The following is a 20,109-nucleotide window of genomic DNA, read 5'->3' as shown; positions in this document are numbered from 1 at the left end:
AGGGGACGCATGGAGCCAGTGCCAGCCTGGGTCACACCCTGTGCCCTGAGCTGGCACCCACCATCTCGGTAGGGTGGCTTGAAGATGTAGCCCTTGTTGTCCAGGCTCCTCCGGTAGAAGCTGGCGTTGAAGGGCTCTGGTTCCTCCTCCCAGTCATCTGCGGCCCTGGCAGGGAGAAGCCACAGCCATGACTGTCACTGTCACCTCTGGTCCCACCAGAGATGGCCCAGCAGGAGCAGACACGTCACTGTGCAGAGCAGACACTCACTTGTTGGGGAAGACACGAGTGATGCCCCCGTCGGTGGCTGCGAAGACAGCCAAGAGGCTGTACCTGCAAGGAGAGGCCCAGGTACACCAGCCGTCAGTGGGGTTTTGCTCTGCCCCTGCCTCACAGCCCATCCCAATCCTTATCTGTCCCCAGACAGTGCTGCCCACCCTGGGCCATCTCCCCTCCACCTACGTGTTGAGGTCCTGGTCCTTCCACACTTGGTCCACCAGCTGCTGTGTGATACCCGTGTCCAGGATTAGGTTGTGCAGGAGGAAGTTGTCACCTTGGAGAGGAGGAGAAGGTGAGAGCTGACCCCATGAGGGCCACCCATGTCCCCAGCTCTGTCCCAGCACCCACTCTGCAGCAGCTCCCAGGACTCCAACCCCAGGAAGTTTATCCCCTGCTCCATCTCCCCCTGAATCCCCATCCACCCCCGAGCCCCCAGCAGCCCCCCCAGCAGCCATCCCAGCTACTCACACTGCTTGGAGTCTGGGGTCACCTTTTCCATGAGGGCAATAAAGTTTTCCAGGAACTCGGTGTTGTTATCCGACAGGTCGAGGTCTTTGCAATACTCTCTGGGGTTTGGGGACAAGGTTTGTGGTTCGTGGGGATGGAAAAGGCAAGGTCAGTTCTGCCCCTATGCTGCCAGCACCCAGGCTTGACAGGGACACAGTGGTGGTGATGTGCCACCTCTCCTGGGAGTGTCACCTGCCAGGGGAACTGGCTGTGGGCACCTCTGCAGAGTGCCCTGTATCCAGCCCCAGCTGCCTGCAGTGCCACCAGGGAAGTGTCCCACCAGTCACCGGGTCTGTCACTGCCACAGGCACTGAGGTGCCATCACCTCTGCCAGAGCAAGCTCTGATGGATCCTGGTTTGCCCAGAGTGGTACAACACCGAGTCCATCTCTCCCCATCCTGCTGGGGCTACTGGTGGGACTGGCTGCCTCTGGCACCGTACTTACCTGCAGGGCTGTGCCCACCCTGCCCTGCCCCTGTGGCACCCCAGGGACTAGGGCTCCATTGTGGGTGCCAGCAGGGATTTGCCTCGGGATTCTCCACAGCTGCACTGGCAGCACCAGGCAGGCACTCAAGGCTGTACCTGTGCCCTCTGCACAGCTGGTTGGGTGCTGGCTGAGCCCCAGCTGGTGGAGATGGGTGCTTGCCTATGGGCATCACTGGCCCTGAGACACTCCTGGGACAGGCAGTAGGGTGGGTGCCATGTCCCTGCTTCAGTCTGGGACGCCCTGAGCACAGAGTCCCAGCCCCACCGATGCCAGGGACAGCTGTAACCTGTTGGTCACCACGAGACTCTGACTGGGTGGCACAGGTTAGTGCCACCCCAGTGTGCCAGGAGCCTCCCATCCTCAGCAGTGCGGCTGTGAACAGTGCCAGGGTGCTCAGGGCTCCCCCACTCACAACCCCTCCACCAAGCTCCTGACTGCCAAAACCTCTGTCATTCAGAGGACAAATGGAGCAAAGGGTGGCAGGGAGCATGCCCACAGGGCAGCTGAAAAAGGTGAAGGACCCTGCCCAGCTCGGCCCGGCCCCTCAACCCCTGTTCGGGGGGGAACAGCACCTAAATACCTCCACCGACACGCACAGATACAGGTACTCACACACCCACGGGGGACGGGGGATATACGGTTTCTGAAAATGCCCAGAGGCCCGTGGGCGCGGCAGCAGATCATACAGTCGCCCTGGGCACACGGCCCCTCCTGCCCCGCCGCACCGGGGCTGCTCACGGAGCCGCCCTGGGGATACCGGGGGGCTCGCCCTGACTTCCACGTCCCCTGTTCTGTGCAGCTGCAGCGACTGCAGAGCCCCACACCGGGCACGGAGCAGGCACTGCAGCCTCTGTGGGTGCAGCCCCATTCCTGGGGCCTCGGGCATCCCCTCCCTATCCATCCTCTCGGTACTTATGGCCAGTTTTCAATAACTGTGCTCCTGTTTCTCATTCACGCTCTGCCTTGGCTCCTGTGTGTCCTGGGCTTCACCCCCAGTGCCCAGCAGAGGGCCTGGGGACTGAGCTCCCCAAAAAGGCAGCGCTGCACAGTGACTGCACATTCCGGGCTGCTTCACCCAGAGCGGGTGCGAATGACTGCTGCTTCACCCAGAGCGGGTGTGAGTGACTGCTGCTACACCCAGGGCTGGTGTGAGTGACTGCTGCTTCACCCAGAGCGGGTGTGAGTGACTGCTGCTTCACCCAGAGCGGGTGTGAGTGACTGCTGCTTCACCCAGAGCGGGTGTGAGTGACTGCTGCTACACCCAGGGCTGGTGTGAGTGACTGCTGCTACACCCAGGGCTGGTGTGAGTGACTGCTGCTTCACCCAGAGCGGGTGTGAGTGACTGCTGCTTCACCCAGAGCGGGTGTGAGTGACTGCTGCTACACCCAGGGCTGGTGTGAGTGACTGCTGCTACACCCAGGGCTGGTGTGAGTGACTGCTGCTACACCCAGAGCGGGTGTGAGTGACTGCTGCTTCACCCAGAGCGGGTGTGAGTGACTGCTGCTACACCCAGAGCGGGTGTGAGTGACTGCTGCTTCACCCAGAGCGGGTGTGAGTGACTGCTGCTACACCCAGAGCGGGTGTGAGTGACTGCTGCTACACCCAGAGCAGGTGTGAGTGACTGCTGCTACACCCAGAGCGGGTGTGAGTGACTGCTGCTTCACCCAGAGCGGGTGTGAGTGACTGCTGCTTCACCCAGAGCGGGTGTGAGTGACTGCTGCTACACCCAGAGTGGGTGTGAGTGACTGCTGCTACACCCAGAGCAGGTGTGAGTGACTGCTGCTGCTGCGGGCCGGGAGAGCGGGTGTACCGGCAGGTGGCTGTGCTGGACCTCACCCACTGCAATCCCCAAAAGCTGCACTGGCAAAACGTCCCCTAACAGGACGTGTAGCTGCTATAACGAGCTATGAGCAGATAGGTGATTAGCTGGTGATGTTAATTAGAGATGCGCTGTGGTGGCGGGAAGGGCGGGATGCTCCAGAGCCACGGGGCTCCCCAAAGAGCCCAGTGAGGGACGGCCCTTCATCCCCACTAGGTGACTCACTGGGCGGCATGGCCCAGGGGAGGGGACACATCTGTCCGTCAGGGGGCTGCTATGGGCTCCTCATGTCCCCAAACCCCCTGGGCATCCCAAATTTGGGCCGAAACCTCCCCTCCTTCTCCCTCCCCCCCGCAGCCAGCACGACTGTATGATGCGGCCGGCGGCCCTCGCTCGGCAGGATTTTCAGAAACTATACCTATATATGCACGCGCAGAGGTCGGGCTGCACCGGGTGCATATATATATATATATATATATATATAAAAATATATAAAAATATAGATATATACTGTGCTGGATGCAACCGGGGGGCCGGGGTCCCGGCGGCAGCCCCGCGGCCGAGCGGGCACACGACACACACAGCCACAGGGCACGGGGAGCGGGGACAAGGCACGATGAGGCGGGGATGGGGGCGATGGGGGGTCGGCAGCGGGGCCGGGGCGGATGCACACCTCGGCAAGCGCACACGCAAAGCTACCTGGGAGCAATGAACACATGTCCCTCCGACTCAAAGCTGTTGGGCAGCAGGTATTCAAAATCTGCAACAGAAAGGGAAGGTTATCCGGCGGGGAGCGGGGGCGCCGGGGCCAGGAGGGAGAGAGACGGACAGAGAGAGAGAGAGAGAGAGAGGGGAGGGAACAAAAAAAATTAGAAAAAAAGAAAAAGGCATTTGCTGCTCTTGGTAACAAGAGAGAGGAAGGAAAAGGCCGTTCTGCTGTTGCTGGCACCGCGCGGGAAGGAAGGTTAAGCCAAATCAGGAGAGGTTTGCCCATCTCGGCTCGAATTTGCTCGGTGGCGGGCTGGAGGCGCGCGGTGCGTACGCGGCCGGTACGCAGGGACACACAGACACACACACATATATATATGTGCGCACATGGAGATATATATATATATATATATATGCATGTTCGGGAGGGCGGGGACGTCTCTCTCTCGGGGGAAGGGGGCTGGGCGAGGGCAGGGAACCACATGCTGCGCTCCTGGCCGGAGGAGGATCACCGGAACACTCGGTTGTCGGGAGAAAAAAAATAAAGGGAGTTTTCAGGCATCAACATGGCCAGAGGGGAACCTTGCCGAGGACAGTCCAACCAGAGGCTCCCGCCCTGCTGCAGGGCCGTGCAATGCGCTGCCGGGCTCCGGTGCCCCCTCCCTGCCCGGGGCCGTGGTACCCCCATGGGGACGGGGCTCCGCGCTCTGCTTTAACACGGGGTGCAGCCCAGTAGCTTCGGGGGTCTCTGGGATTGCCCCCGGCAGAAGAGACTGAGGATGCAGGGCTCAGCTCGCGGGGGCGAGCTGGGTTGGGGGGTGCACGGAGGGGTGCTATGGGACACCCCTGGGATAACATCTCCCCCAGGACGGGCACCGCCACCCCCTTGCCCTCCCGCCAGCTCCTGGTGCATTGCACGGCACAGCCAGAGGTTGGACTGTTGCTCTCTGAGGGCTGGAGGCAGGGGCTGGGTACAAGCCGATGAGAGGAAGAAGAGGAGGAGGAGGAGGAGGAGTACAAACACTCGTACTTGGTCCATCAGCATTGCCATCACAGGGGCGCTGGGAGGAGGCAACTCAAGGCTGATTGAACAGGGCTGAGGGTGACACTTCCACCTCCCCACTGTCCTGCTCGCCTGGCCCTGTCCCCCATGGCCCTTCCTGTGCTGCAGTGCCCCCCCAAGCCGTGTCCCTGTGCCAGGGATGGGGTGCTGTGCAGGCTGCTGGTGGGTGCCGTGAGCTGGGGGCTCTGTGGGATGGAGAGGGGTGGCAGGTCCCATGGGGACTGTGTGTGCCCCACGGGTGTCCCCTGGCCCACTGCGGGGCTGAGCAGGAGCTGTGGGTCAGGAGGCCCCTCTGGCATTGAGGGAATGGGGGCCAAATCCTGTGTCCCATGGGGACGTCCTGCTCCACTGCAGGGACAGACCGACCCTGGCACCTCGGCCTGCCTCGGTGGGACTCAGGGCTCAAACCTGGCTGCTCCCAGGGGCACAGACGGCATCAGGACACTGTACCTTCAGTGGCACAGGACACTGGGCCATGCCATGCTGGTCCCCAGGGCAGGGGGGACGGCCACCGAGCAGCTGTGGGGGCAGGCAGTGTGGCACCCCTGGGCTCAGCCATCCCCCGTGCCCCTGGGGCCAGGCTCGCCGTCACCTGTGCAGCTGGGAGGCACTGCCCCAGGTGTCCCATCCCATCTCTGCAGAGTGTTCCTGCTTGTAGGCTTTCCCCAAAAAGCCTGTCCCAGAGGCTGATGGATTGGGCCCCCCACCTGGCCTCCATCCCTGCCACCTGGGGGCACCCACCCCACAGCCCCCCTCTCCCTGCACAGCCCTATCCCTTTCAGGTTGAGTTGTCTTGGGGAGGAGGAAGCAAAGGAGCCAGGAGAAGGGGAGAAGGAGTTGGAGGAGACGAGCGGGAGCAGAGGAGCAAGAAGGGGCAGCACTGGGGAGGAAGAGCAGGGCATCCAACTAGCTACAAACTCCTCGTGGATAGAAAAGGGCATTTCATACAAGATCAGCTCTTGGACGATATCGAACCAGGTTTGGGAGTGATGCGCAGGGAGGGAGTGGGATTTTCGTGACAAAGCTCTCATGAACAGAACAAGACATGTTGCTTTCAAATAAAGGGGGAACTGGAGGAGAGGAGGAGGAAGAGGAGAAGGAGAAGGGAGGAAGGGCGAGTTGGTGGCGGTTTGCAGGTTCGGCGTGGCAAACGGGCAGGGAGATGGGCAAGCAGGGGGCTGGGGGGGACTGGACACGGGGCAGGGGACGGGGTGGTGAAGGTGAGTGGTCTGAGACTGAAAATACTTGCCCTTCATTTTGATGTTTGGTACTGTGTGAATCCACCATAGAGAGAAAGCAAGAAAAACAACAAACAAAAAACAACAAACAAAAAAAAAAGGGGTTGGGTGGAAAGGGGGAAGGGGGGCACAAACAATATTTTATTCAATCGACGTTTGAATAAAAATATTGTGTACTATAATCATACCAAAAGGAAACCTCTTGCAAAAAACGACATGAAGAAAAGAAAACATAAGAAAAACCCAGTAACAAAAAGAAAAGAAAAGGCCACGGTGAAATAAGAACAAAAGAAAAATAAATGCAAAGATATAACTAGAGAAATATATAGATATATATTCAATACTCCAAAGGAAAATGAGAATCAGTAGCAAACAGTTGCAACAGTCTTGATATCAAAATGTCCTCACTGAGTCAGGGGGCATGCACGGCACAGTGGGCAGAGCTGGGGAGGACGGGGGGATCCCCCCTCCCGGGGATGGGGACAGCCTGGCCTTGTCCCCACAGGGACACACACAGGGCTCCTGCCCATGGATGGAGGGGGTGGCAGGGGCTGGATCCGGAGCGGGGCTGGGGTCGGGCCACCGTGGTGGCCGAGGGGGAGAAACAGGGGGAACTGGGGGGGAGAGGGAAAGGGTCCAGTTCTCCCATGGGGAGAGGGTCCCTGGGAGCAGCGTGGACCTGAGGTGGGGAAAAGGCTCGGGGTCAGGGGAAAGAGAAAGAGAGAGAAAGGGGGGCCAGGCTAACACACACGTACACAGATTAATTCCAAACAAAAATCGAAACCAACCGAAACCGAACTCATAAAAAGAATAAATGGCTTAAACTGAAACCAAAGTATCGTAATAAACCAAAGGAAATTAAAGAGATCCATGCAAACTTCCCCAGGCTCACAAATGATGTGGCTGCCACAGCGCCATCCCTCGTCCCCGGGGGGCGAACAGGCAGCACCTCCCTCTGCAGCCTGTGCCTGCCTGCAGCCCCGGGCTGCGCAAGGACCAAACCCCAGGGGCACCCCAGGCAGGCAGCTCGCTTCGCTTTCCCTCCGTGTGCTCACCTCTACTCACGCCTCTCTCAGCTCTAGCTTTTATTTTGCCTCTCACAGTGATCCCTATGACCTTTCCCAAGCCTTTGGTTTGTGTTTCTCCCCCCGACAGCCACGGGCTGGGTGGGGTGAGGGGGAGTGTGAGAGGGCGGCGGGGAGAGCCAGGGGCTACTTACACTTCACTTGCAGGATCTGGTCACTGAGGTTGGCCTGGATGTAGTAGGTACTGTAGGGAGGCAGAACCAGCCCCAGGCTGTGGAGAGGGAGAGAAGACACCTGGTGTAAGGCTTTACACCCACCCAGAATCCTTGGCCAGCTCCCAATCCCTGCCTGGCACCTGCTGGCAGTAGTTTCACCCAGGTGATGGCAGGCAGCCCCAGTGGCCTCCTGCACAGCCTGCTGTGTCCTGCTCTCCTGGAACTGCAGCCAGTGCTGTCCTGAGGCATCCAGAGTCATCCCCAGAGCACCCAGAGTCATCCTGGAGTATCCAGGGTCATCCCTAGAGCACCCACGGTCTCCAGAGTCATGCCCAGTGTGATCCTGGGCTATGCAGGGTCATGCCCAGCGCACCCAGGGCTGTGCTGGGGGCACACATGGGCACAGAAGTTGGCACATCTGCCTAGCCAGGGCTGATATAGGCAGGATGTGCCAGCTCAGTAAACAAGGGAGGTACATGTGGAAGAGGAACATGACATCCCTGTGGGAGAGGAAGCTAGGAAGAGATACAGCCCATGAAAGAAGGGACAAAGCCTTCCCAGACTGGAGAAACCAATGACAACCATTATACAGGCAGCAGGAGCCAGATATGTCAGGAACAAGAGTGATCTGCCAGCCAGGAATCTGGCATGCAGGGTGTGGGACAAGGTGGGAAAGGAGATGGCAGGAGGTGGTGCTGGGGCTGCTTAACCCACAGGACACACTGCCAGAGGGAACTGGACTCCCTGGTGCCAGCTGCAGTGGCCATTGGCCTTTGGTGACAGTGTTTGTGCCAAGTATTTTCAGGAATAAGTGAGCAAGGGCCACATTCCTGACTCTCATCAGATGTAACTCCTGCACCAGAGCCACTGGGATCTGGGCTTCCTCCCTACAGCACCCCTTCAGATAGCCCTGTCTGTGCTGGGCACAGTCTGGGCATTGCAGCCAGCACAGCAGAGCTGCTGGCACCCCAAACCACAGTGTCAGGAAAAGGGTGGTGGCTTTTTTCTGTTCAGTGTTGGTGGCATCCCAGGGAAGCCCAGGAAAAATCCCTGCTGCAGAGCAGTGGGGAGTGGCTGTGATCCTTGCCAGCCCCTCCTGAGCTGGGTGGTGAGGAGGAGGAAGAGGAGGAGGTGAGCACACTGGGCAACAGGGGCTCACATGGCTCCTCCCATGTGAAGCAGTGTGAGTTGAGAAATGACAATGTCAGGGGGTTTCTTACATATGTGCTCGTCCAAACTGGTGCAAACTGGGTGATAAATGCAGAACTTTGCTCTCCTCTGGCTCTAAAGACAGTGCCTGTGCTGCAGGGTGGGCACATGTCACTGTCACCACCCTAGAGCAGGCAGGGACCCGCATGAGCCCCTGGCTGGGCAGACAGGGGGTGGCAGAGGTGTCACTTGTCTGGCCCCTTGCATGCCAGCCCTGCAGCCTGTCTGGAGTCCAGGGGGCTGTGCCCAAGCTCTACAGTGCCTAAGGGTGGCAGGCAGCCCTTTCAGGAGTTCAGCACATCACTGCCTGTGTGCAATAATGTGGCAGTGCATTTGCAACCTCACAGCCCATGGGACACATCCCTGGTGGCCTCAGGGATTTGGGAGCTGCAGGCACAATCCCCCAGGCCTGTGCTGGTGTGGGCCCAGCCAGGGCAGGGCAGTCAGGGTGTGACACTCACCTGGGTGTGACACTCACCTGTAGTTTGTGCTTTTGATGGGAGCCCACGTGTAGGTCCGGAACACCTCGTCGATGTATTGCTGTGGGCCAGAGGCAGCCAGTCAGGCCTGGCACTGCCAGGGCTCTGCTGGCACAGTGCCACAGGGCCCTGGCTCCCTGCCCAGTGCCAGACACAGCCCCTCATCCCCACTGCTGGCTCTGGGTGCTCTGCACAGCGACAGTTGCAGCTGTGATCCCTCTTTCCCTTCAGTTACCTCGTCCAGGGACTTGATGAGGGTCTTGATGAACCTCTGCCCATCATTGCCATCAATCATGCTTCTCCGGATCTGTGGGACACAGAGGAGGACCCTGAGGGCCACAGAGCCTGGCCATGCACCTGTGGGCACCCCTGGGGTCAGGGGGAGCAGCCTGGGGAGGTTCATTGCACCCAGGGGACAGTGACCCAGCTCCTGTCCCCTCTGTGGCTCCATGGGAGCTGTGCCAGGACCCTGAGGACGAGACTCTCTTCAGGGCAGGCTGGAGGGGCTGAGTGCCCTTTGCGGCTGCAGGTGAGGGGGCCAGCCTGTGCCCCAGAAGCTGCCCCTGCTCTCCTCACCTCCTCCTTGTTCTCATCCTCCAGCTCAGCATCCAGGAAGTCCAGCGTCACCGGCTCACGGAAATTGATGATCTGCAGGAACAAAGGGAGAGCCAGGGAAGGGCTCAGGGCTCCTGCAGCCACTGCTGAGCCCAAACTAACTCATCACAAACCCCACAGCCAAGTCCTAAGGGCCCTGGAAAGCCCCCAGGGCCTGGCTGATCCCCCTTTGGGCCCCTGCTCACCTGGGGCTGCAGGTTGGGGTGCAGCAGGACGTAGCCATTCAGGTCGATGGCAAAGACGTAGCCATTGGCCCCCAGCTGCAGGAGGACAGGAGGAGGGGTGAGGCTGAGCAGGTGGCTCTGTGCTGTGACACACTGCTGGTGCCATCCCCCTCAACTCTGCAGGCAGAGCTCGCTCCAGGTCATCCCTAGGGCTCAGCCCATTCTATCCATTCATTTCTATTCTCAGGACAATGCAATTTGCCACTCATTCCTGGGGTGAGAGTTTGGCTCTGGATTTTTCCCAATTCTCCTTTCCCCAGGCCTGTAGGGTTTGTTCCCTGCTGACCCTACAAGGATTTTGGCTCTGCACTGAGTCCCAGAGCATCACACAGCTTTGATCCCTGCTCTCCTGTGTCACACACATCTTTTATGAAAAATCCTTTCCTTAGGATTTTTCCTCCTGAGAAGCTGAGAGGCCTCAGGAACAAAATGTAAACAATGATTATCTGCTGCTGCAGAATGCAACAGGTGCATCTGTGATTGGTCTCATGTGGTTGTTTCTAATTAATGGCCAATCACAGAGTCCGAGCCACAAGCCTTTGTTATCATTCTTTCCTATTCTATTCTTAGCTAGCCTTCTGATGAAATCCTTTCTTCTATTCTTTTAGTATAGTTTTAATATAATATACATCATAAAATAATAAATCAAGCCTTCTGAAACATGGAGTCAGAGCCTCATCTCTTCCCTCATCCTAAGATCCCTGTGAACATGGTCACACTCCTGCCTGTCCCAGCTCCTGCTGGGTGCCAGTGCTGCTGGAGGTGCTCTGAGTGCTGGGGCACAGCCTGGGGCTCCCACCAGAGGGATGGATTCCCCACCAGGACCAGGCAGTGCAGGGCAGGGGCAGAGGGGAACCCACGCACGTTGTAACGCGGCGTCAGCCTCTTGATGTCATTGAGAGCCACATCGATCCCCATCACGCCCAGGATGAGCTGGTTCTGGAAGGAAATGCAGGATGGAGGTGGTGGGACCAGGGCTGTCACTGCCACCACCAGCCCAGGGACAGGCAATCAGCAGGACAGACCTCTTCCCCTTCTGGGGACGTGTGGGTCAGATTTGGATACTGCAGGGGCACAGGGTGGGACGGACCAGCCAGCAGGAGCCCCCATGGGACACTGCTCCCCCCAGGGACTGGGAGCTCTCAGCTGTCCCAGCTGAGTTGTGAGAGGTAATTTAGGGTCCCAGAGATGGCAGTCAGCCCTGGTGTCACTGCAGGGAGGTGGTGCAGAGCAGGCAGCACCCCAGGGATGCCAGTGTCCCCCCTGCAGCCACTCATACATCACCAGGGCACCTTCCCACCCCACAGTGACCCCACATCAGGGCTCCCAGTGCAGGGCCAGCAGAGTGTCCTACCTTCCTGTCACTGCTGTCCTCCGTCAGGTTGAACACTGGCAGCGTTCCTGTCACCACCAGGCCCAGTCCCTGCACAAGCACAGAATGATGTCCCATGGCCCCTCACTGCCTCAGGACCAGGGCTGGGGTGGGCAGCAGAGGGGGGTTGATGGGGCATGTCCTGTGCAGGACCCTGGGGCTGGTGTCCCCATCCACCTGCACCCCAGAGTTCTGTGGGACCCCAGGGTCAGTGTCCCCAGCTGCACCCTGGGGCTGCAGTCCCCACCCTCATCCCCGTGTGTGGCACACAGGGCTGGGGATCCCCACCTGCCCCTGGGGCTGTGTGGGACCCCGGGGCTGGGGAGTCCTTACCAGGGCATCCTGGTACACATTGGTCCACTGGACCTGCTTGGCTCGGTTCCCAGCCAGGACCATGGGTCTGCCCAGCACATCCAGGTACTCCTGCAGGGACACAGGACAACATGGGAACTGGATGTCTCCTTGCTCCAGCCTGGTGACACCCTTGTCCCTAAGCACACCCCAGCAATGTTAATGGAGTGAGGCTGAGCATGGGGAGGGGGCTTGGCAGCCACCAAACGTGGGGGCACTGGCTCCAGCTGGGACCCCTACAGGCCCATTAAGGTGCAAACAAGGTGCTGCTCACCACTGGCCATGCACAGGCAGGGCAGGGGCTCCCCAGGCAGCACCAGCCAGAGCCCCCCACCCATTCCTGGGGCTGGGATTGCTCCATCATGCCTGGACCATGTCACTGCTGTCTCCCTGGCTGCCATCTTCTCCTGGGGCAGGTTTCCCTCTTCCTGTCTCACCTTGCCAAGGAAGATCTCTGCGGGGAGGGAGGCCCCATGCCACAATGCCAGCCCTGCCCTGCCCTCATCACCTGCCCTCACAGCACCCTGTGCACATCCCATAAGGAAAAGGGGCAGAAAAGAGGCAGTGAGAGGAGGTGTGGGGCAGACACAACCGTCTCTGCCAGGCTTGGCCCTGCCCACGCTCAGCTCTGCTCTGTGCTGATTAACGCCTGATGTTTCATAATTAGTCACTCAAAAGGCAGCAGGTCCGTGGGGAGCTGCAGAAGATGAATTGCTTAATAGTGCAGAGCCTGGCCGAGGGCTCAGCTCGGCTCCCCAGCTTGCTGCCACACTCACTGCCAGCCTGTGGGCTGTGCCCAGTGGGGCTGGGGCTGCCTGGACTCCCCCAGGCAGGGCAGGGCAGCCGAGGGGGCTCTGCCTGCCCGGCTCCAGCTGTACCTGCGTGTTAATGCGGATGGCGCCGATGGAGGGGATCTCGAAGTAGTAACCTTGGAAAAGAGAGAGAAAGGCAGCTGAAGATCCATCTGTCCAGCAGTCTGGCTGTCCTGCTGCCCTCCCTGCAGGGCTGCAGGCAGGGCTTTGCTGGTGTGGCACCCACAGGAGCCGAGGGGTGAGCCCAGCCCCCGCTGGGTGCTCACCTTTGTTGGCACAGGCCATCCACTGCAGCGGGGTCACGTCGTAGTTGTGCTGCCCCACAGAGAAGGTGAAGACCCGCACCTGTGGCAGAGCCTGCACTGAGGGCCAGCCACGGGGCACCCCTGTTTTCAACACTCAGTGCTCCCAGCCAGTGACAACCTCCCCAGGGACAGTGTGGCATTGCTTGCCATGGCCCACAGAGTGAGTGCAAGTGGGCAGGAGACTCCTGCAAGTGCTGGCTGTGCTGCAGCAAGGGGGTCCCTGTCTCCTTGTCCTGCCCTCCAGCATCCCTCTGTTGGCTCAAATCACCCACCTCAGTGGTCCTTGCTCTGGGGCATCACTGCTGCCACAGGGGTCTGTGCTCTCTGAGGGTGATACATGGGCCAGAACACCCCCACCCCACAGGTTTCCAGGTACTGAGCAGCAACTGGGATCTTCCTGCTGGTTCATCTGCCTGCCAGCAGCCCTGTCCCTAATGCCTGGGTTGTGCTCCCCTCAAGGCCAGCATTCAGGGAGCCCACCAGCCCCAGCTCCCCAGCATCCCAGTGTGCCTGGTCCCACAGGAAGGTGGGAGCAGCTACAAACCCATCAGCAGGGCAGTGGCTCCATGCAGGAGCAGCCCCAGCCCAGCACCCAGCCCAGGGCCTCTCACCGTCTTGTTGGGCCAGTTGTACTTCTCAAAGACGTCCTGCACTCGGTCCTCGCCGCCGTCCGTGAACATCATGATCATCTTGTTGCAGTTGGCACGTGTGATGTTGGACTGTGGGGCAGACACAGCACCTGAGGCCACACCTCAGGCACAGGGCTGCATGCAGCCAGGAGGGCTGGCCCCAACCCACCTCTTTCCCCAGCCCATTTCTCTGGGGTGAGGGTGACCAGGCTGAATGGGGACGGGGGACACTGCCACCTGGGGAATGATGTTGTGGCTAATGCTACTCGACACCTATAGCATCATTCATCTTTATCTTGCCTCTGGCACGGTGTCTGTTGGGTCTGGCCCCTCCACCCAGCCCTGCTAGCTTGTAATAACCCAGAGGGGAGCAGCACCAGCAGAACCTTGGCTGCAGCACGCCTGGAGGTGGGATGTCTCTCCCAGCATGGAGGAGGAGCACAAGGAGCCCTCAGCCCAGGGCAGCAGCCAGGCACTCGGAGCTGTCCCACCATCCCCAGCACCCACAGCTGTCCCAGCTGTTCCCAGCCCCAGCCCAGCCCCCAGCTCACGTTCTGCAGCTGGTCAAAGGCATACTCAAAGCCAGCCTTGTAGTCTGTGGTGCCCTTGGCCACCATGCCCTGCACGTCCTCCTTGAACACCTTCTTGTTGCGGATGTTGGCCTGCACCAGGTGCTTGAAGCAGGACACGGGCTTGGCCTTCTCATTGAACTGCGGGTGACATGGAGGGGGTGGGTCACAGGAGGGGACAGGGGGGACACCAGCAGGCACAAGCCACTCAGCACACTCAGCTCTCACGGGCAGCAGGTGACCCAGACGTGTCCCACATCCCAGGGAGGGCTGAGGCTGAAGTTTGGGACAAATTCAGCACTGAGCTGTGGTGTAGTGCTGTACCTGCACCCCCACTTGCGCAGCAGCCCCAGCTGGTGCGAGCAGCCGTGCTGTGCTGCTCCGTGCCGCCATCGGGAGCAGGTGCTGCCTCTCACTTACAGCTTCATTCACCGGCAATGGGGCCCATTCATTAGGGGAGCGGCCATCCAGCAACAGAGCCAGGCCAGACACGTTAATTAGCGCCGCTGCTGGTGGCCAGACAGGGGCGGGGCAGCCAGTGACAGGCAGATGCGATGGCATGGACACTGTGCTGGTGACACAGCCGTGGGGTGTCTGTCGATGGCTGGTGACAGACAGGACGTGGCTGGCTGGGATAATGCAGGAACATCCCTGCCAAATGCCCCGTGATAGGGGCAGCTTTTGTGTGCCCAGCCCTGAGCAGCCATTTGGTGGGTAGTTAGGAAGACAAGAAATGGCATTTCTGTGTACAGAGCCCTTAGCCAGGTCTTCGTGGGGGAAGAGGGTTCCTCTGCTGGGGAGCTGGGAGGTGCCTGGGGACACAGCCCCTCCTCCTGCCCCAGGCACTCACCGAGGCCACATTGACATAGTCATCATCTGAGAGGGTGTCCAGCATCTCATAGACCGAGGTCTTCATCAGCTTGAGGGTGAGGCCGCTCACACTGCCACTCCTGCAGAGACAGGGGTGCTGGGGGCTTGGCAGCGAGGAGCACAGGGCTGTGCCACCCCCACAGCTTCCCTGCGGCCACTGCTGGGACAGTGGCACCTTGGCCAGCTGTGTCACCAGCCTGGCCTCAGCCCAGCCATGGCCCCCAGCATGTACTCACACGTCCACAATGATGACCATGTCCTTTGGGGAGGAGGCACCCTGGATGTACCTGTGGGGTACAGAGGGGGGTCAGCAGGGCTGACTCATTTCGGGGGCACAGCCCAAGAGCAAAGCTCTGCCAGGGCACAGGGGAGCTGTGTGGGAGCCCCAGGCAGCCAGGGCTGTGTGACCCCATGGCAAGGAGCAGGGACAAGGAGGCTGTGGGCAGGTGGCAGCGAGGACGTGGCTCCCGTGGCACAGCACAGCAGACGGCCAGGACTGCTGCTCCACACTGTGCCAGCCTAATGAGCTCTAAATGCTAAACTCTTCCATCATCACGGGCCCTTTCCTGCGTGCTGATTATGCTGACACACACATCCATATTAAGATGCTATTTACCCCCCTGGTAGCTTCAAAGGCCAGGCTGATGAGGTTATTTTTAGCTACAAGGAGGAAAAATAATAACACGACGTAAATCTTCCCCACTGAAAACAATTAGGGAACCCTTCCTCACCCCTGGAAACAACTGGTCCTGCTCCCAGCCCTGCTGTGCCAGGCTGTGTGGGAGGGGCTGGCACAGGGCTCAGCACCCATCCCACCCCAGACACGGCCATGCACAGCCCCACCTCACCAGGCCATTGCAGGAGCCCTGATCCTGCCCTGGCTGCAGGCCAAGGGAACCTCATTATTGGCTAGATCAGGATCGGGCCTCGCGTGAATTAATTACTGTGTCATTAGTATCAATTACTCACCACAACTGGGAAGGACTGGGGAAGGGGCAGGCTCTGATTGTTAATCCCTTATGTTCCCTAATTACAAGGGATTACCCGGGTGGGATGCAGGATGCTGGCACATGGGGCCCTCCTGACATGGGCGCAGCATCCTCCAGCAGGGTGCAGGACAGGCGGCTGCCAGGGCTCCTCCTGCCGGGGTGAGAGGGGCTCTGGGAGCCTGCTGGGTGCAGGACAGGCGGCTGCCCCGGGGCTCCTCCTGCCGGGGTGAGAGGGGCTCTGGGAGCCTGCTGGGTGCAGGACAGGCGGCTGCCCCGGGGCTCCTCCTGCGGCTCTTGGAGCCTGCCCTGCTCCCGGGGCCGGGCTGCTGGTGCGGCACAGAGCCCTACTAAGATGCTGCCCGTAATGGGCTGTGGCAGCACATCCATCTCGGCTGCCCGGCTCAGATGAATGCCCTGGGCTCGGCAGGAGACGGCTGTAGCTAATGGGGCCATTCATCAGGGGAGGGGAAGGCGGGCGGGTGGCGGCCCTGGCTGCGGGCAGGGTCGTGGCCCTGCAGCAGTGGAGGCTGTGTCCGGCATGGGGCCCCACTGGGAGCAGGAGAGGGCCCCAAAGGGGGTTCCCCCAGTTGTGCTGTCCCCCAGCATGAAGGGTGCTGCTGCTGCTCCTCCGTGGCAGGGTGGACAACCAGGTGGCCAGCCTGGCTAAGAGCAGGGCAAAGAGGGCGAAGAGCTGGGCTTAGCAGCCCCCGTACACATCAGCAGTCTCCACCCCAAAACAGCCTTCCAGTCCCTGCCCTGCAATAACCTGCACAGACACCCCAGCAGGGAACAGTTAATAATTAATATGGAGCAATCAGAGGCAATTAACCATAGCAGCAGGGCCATTAATTTTCTGACAAGGAGAGGGGGCAGCTCCTGATGTGGGCAGGGGGATGATCCATTGGGATACAGGGCTCCCTGGACATGTGCCAGAGGCCTGTGCCCACTCTCCTCTCCGTGCCTGCAGGTGTGGGCAGGATGGGGCTGTGGCTTCCCCAGCTCCAGCTGATAACCAGCATTGCCACACCAGCACCTCCAGCTGGGCTAAGGGCAGCCCATTCAATCCCAGCTCCCTTGTTCTGGGCTAAAAGGCTGCTCAGCTATCTCTGAGCCACAGCCTGTGCTGCCTGCCCATTCCTCTCCCCATCCTCCCAGCCCATGGTTTCCAAGCCAGTTGTTATCTCATTTGGATGGGAATGCTGACCAGGACTGAGTGCCAGCAGCCATGGCTGTGCTGAGGGGGCACAGGGCTCTCTCCACACTTTCATCTGCACCCAGGGATTTCTCTCTCCATCCTGCTCTGCTTTCCCAGGAACAGGGAAGGGGAAGGAGCCAAGTGCCACAGCTCAGATGCCCCTGCCTGTGTTATGGTGTCCCTCTGCCAGTGCCCAAATGCCATGAGAAGGGGAGAGAGCTGCTCGCTCAGGACCCTTCTGCCCACCCAGCACCCCCTTACCAGGGCCGCCGGCGCACGTCATAGAGGTCGATCTTGTTGGGGGCTCTCCATGGGGTGGCTGTGGGGACAAGGCAGGCAGCGAGTGAGGCAGGGCTGTCGTGGGGGGACAGGGGGACATGGCAGAGAGATGCTCAGGGCTGAGGAAGCAGCAGGCTCGGGTGGAGAGCTCACACCAAAGGGTTCTGGCACAGCACAGTTACCCAAGTCACACCAGGCCCAGGAGTGCTCATCCACATGGAGCAGTGGGAAGGACCTGGGCTGCCCTTGGTCACAGCTCCTGTGTGCCACTGTCCCTGTGTGCCACTGTCCCTGTGTGCCACAGCCCCTCCCTGGCAGAGCCCCCCTGGCACAGCCCGTGTGTGCCACAGCTCCTGTGTGCCACAGCCCCTCCCTGGCACAGCCCCCCCTGGCACAGCCCCCCCTGGCACAGCCCCTGTGTGCCACAGCCCCCCTGGCACACACCGGGGTAGTAGCGGGTGACGCCGGTGGCGCTGCCGAAGACCTGCCAGAGCAGGGAGGGATCCTCCTTGCGGTTCTCGATGAAAACGTCCTCCAGGGCCTGTGTCCAGTTCAGCTCGTTCAGGATGACGGTGGCTGCAGGACACACAGACAGGGCTGGCTGGGTGCAGGGAGGGAGGAAGGGGGGGAGCAGTGGAGCTGGGGGTGATGGGGACTGCGGTGTCCCCAGGCGATGGCAGGGAAGAAGGTGATGGGGACTGTCCCCTCCCCTCTGCCCCTTCCCAGGAAGAAGCCCATGGGGCCTTTCCAGCTTCTCCTACATCCCCTCAACTCAACCCCACTTCCACACAGCTCCAGCACCACCCTGCTGTCCCTTGTCCCCAGAGAAATGAGCCACTCTCCTGAGCTCCCCAGAGTGCTCATTGTCCCCATGTGCTCCGGGGCAGACACAGCCATCCCTGGGGACAGCTGGCCTGCCATCTCCACTCCCTTCCCAGCCTCACTCCCTGGGGACAGTCACCGGCTGGGAAGCCCAGGCTGGTGTCCCCAGGGGCCATGTGGAGCCTCTCAGGCCCACTCTGCATTCCCACTGGCCCTGCACCTGACACAAAAGCAATTAAGATGCCGGCAAACAGCAGTTTTAAATTATTCAGCTATTAAAGCAGGAGATAAGCTGCTGGCAGCCCTAGCCTGTGATTAATCAAGGGGGGCTGGCAGAGTGCAGGGGGGCCATGTGGTGTGGCAGGAATGGGGCTGGCAGGGAGCTGGGATGGCACCTCCCTGTGCCCGCAGGGGGACCCCAAATGCTGTGGGGAGGAATCCCATGATGATCTCTGGTGCTGGGTTGCCCCAGGACTGCAGCATGGAGGAGCCAGTGGTGGGTGCCACTGCAGGAGCAAGGAGCCAGCAGCACCCTGAGACCAGGCACTGATCCCTCCTGGGAGACCCTCAATGCATTTTTGGGGTGCAAGAACTCTGAGGAGCACCCCAGCTCTTTGGCATTGGGCAAAACAACCCAATGTGGTGCTGCAGGGGAGCCAGTGTGCATTTGAGCAGTAAATTTAGCTCTCCTAAGCCTCCCTCCCACACTTGTCCCTTCTGGAACACCGTCATCATCCGTTCCTGCCTTCACTGTGGTCCTAAGGCACTGGTGGGAGGTGGGTAGGTTTCCCAGGATGAATCCTGGATCCCTCTATCCCAACATGACTGCTGAAGAATTGTCTTTCCCTCAGGCAGCCATGCCTTCAAACCATGATTTACTCTGCTCGTATCTCCCCAGCCATTCCTCAGTGCTGTGCCCACACACAGTGCTGTTATCTGGGCACTGGGGATGATTTCTTGTTTGGCTCTGACACAGGACGTGGTTTTTCCCAGGAGAAGTGGCTGTGAGCTGGCTGCCAGGCTGCTGCCTGCCTGGAGCAGCCCTGGGCAGTGCTGCCAGCCTCAGCTGGGCACCGGGCTGGGCCCTGCCACATCCATGATAGCCCTGGCAGCACCCACACCCCCAGACCCTCGGGGCCATCAGCCACACCGGCTGCTTGTGCTGAATGCAGCTCATGTTGTCCCTGTGCCCAAACACAGCCCTTGCATTATCTCTGAGCACGAATGCAGCTCCTACACCTTCCCTAGGGATGAATGGATCATCCCTGTTAACAAATACAGCTCCTGCTCTCTCACCATGTGCAGTGATGAAGCTGTGTCCCTGCTTGGGATGGCTCCTGTCCCTCTCAGTCGAGGGCAGAACTGCCAGCCCCACTGGTGACATCCCCATCCCTGTCCCCATCTCGTCCCTGTCCCCACCAGAGTAAGCCCAGCCCCGCCCTGCCCGCGAGCGATTGCATATTTAATTAAAAACGGCACAGTAAATAAAACACATATAGGATGTAATTTGTGTGTGTAGCGAGGGGTGACGGCGGCGGGCGTCGCCGCAGGCTTTAATCAGCGTGCCAGGCAGCGATAGCGCCTCTGTCTCCGCCGGTGCCAGCGGGACCCGCGCCCGCCCACAGCCCTGCGGGGACTCGCTGCTGTCCCTGGCAGGACAGGGGGGCCCTGCTCCACCCCAAACCACTCTCAGGGGAGCAGCACTTGTAGAGCCTTCCCTGCACCCTGCATCTCTGGAGCACCCTGGTGTGGCCGGAGCTGGCTGGATCCCTGTGCCCACCCTCTCTGCCTGGTGACAGTCCCTGCACTGTCACCCCACTGCCACATCCCCTCCTGAGCAGCTGGGGGTCCCTGAAGCGCGTTCATCTCCAGCTTGCTGTGTCCCAGGGCGGGTGGGTGATTTATGTGCCCGTGCCGGGGCTCCAGCCTGGCTGAGAGGGACGAGTTCTTTCACCCCTCGCAGCCCACCCGGCTCGCACCATGTGCTTCATCAGCTGCCTGCCCTGCGCTGGATGGCTAATAAAGCTCATTGCAAATTCCTAATCCAGCG

At 60.1% G+C, this 20,109-nt stretch overlaps 1 protein-coding gene across 1 annotated transcript in view; it reads right to left on the bottom strand.

Moving 5' to 3' along the window:
- CACNA2D2 (calcium voltage-gated channel auxiliary subunit alpha2delta 2) overlaps window positions 1-20,109 on the bottom strand; it is a 188,054-nt gene that overhangs the window by 4,145 nt on the left and 163,800 nt on the right. Inside the window, exons 6-26 of the mRNA XM_058813222.1 lie at window positions 17,682-17,813; window positions 17,220-17,277; window positions 15,011-15,061; window positions 14,755-14,854; window positions 13,887-14,045; window positions 13,318-13,425; window positions 12,668-12,746; window positions 12,468-12,517; window positions 11,572-11,661; window positions 11,221-11,289; window positions 10,731-10,805; window positions 9,828-9,902; window positions 9,604-9,675; window positions 9,263-9,334; window positions 9,027-9,088; window positions 7,319-7,395; window positions 3,790-3,850; window positions 746-843; window positions 461-551; window positions 269-331; window positions 62-165 (exon numbers count right to left, since the gene is read on the bottom strand). Coding sequence (XP_058669205.1) covers window positions 62-165; window positions 269-331; window positions 461-551; window positions 746-843; window positions 3,790-3,850; window positions 7,319-7,395; window positions 9,027-9,088; window positions 9,263-9,334; window positions 9,604-9,675; window positions 9,828-9,902; window positions 10,731-10,805; window positions 11,221-11,289; window positions 11,572-11,661; window positions 12,468-12,517; window positions 12,668-12,746; window positions 13,318-13,425; window positions 13,887-14,045; window positions 14,755-14,854; window positions 15,011-15,061; window positions 17,220-17,277; window positions 17,682-17,813 — 1,746 coding nt within the window. The remainder of the gene's footprint in view (window positions 1-61; window positions 166-268; window positions 332-460; window positions 552-745; window positions 844-3,789; window positions 3,851-7,318; window positions 7,396-9,026; window positions 9,089-9,262; window positions 9,335-9,603; window positions 9,676-9,827; window positions 9,903-10,730; window positions 10,806-11,220; window positions 11,290-11,571; window positions 11,662-12,467; window positions 12,518-12,667; window positions 12,747-13,317; window positions 13,426-13,886; window positions 14,046-14,754; window positions 14,855-15,010; window positions 15,062-17,219; window positions 17,278-17,681; window positions 17,814-20,109) is intronic.

The sequence above is a fragment of the Ammospiza caudacuta genome, chromosome 12, assembly GCF_027887145.1.
Source record: "Ammospiza caudacuta isolate bAmmCau1 chromosome 12, bAmmCau1.pri, whole genome shotgun sequence".
In the NCBI taxonomy this organism is placed as follows: Eukaryota; Metazoa; Chordata; class Aves; order Passeriformes; family Passerellidae; genus Ammospiza; species Ammospiza caudacuta.
The sequence above is the reverse complement of the archived record's forward strand: the minus strand, read 5'-3'. Positions and strand labels throughout refer to the sequence as shown.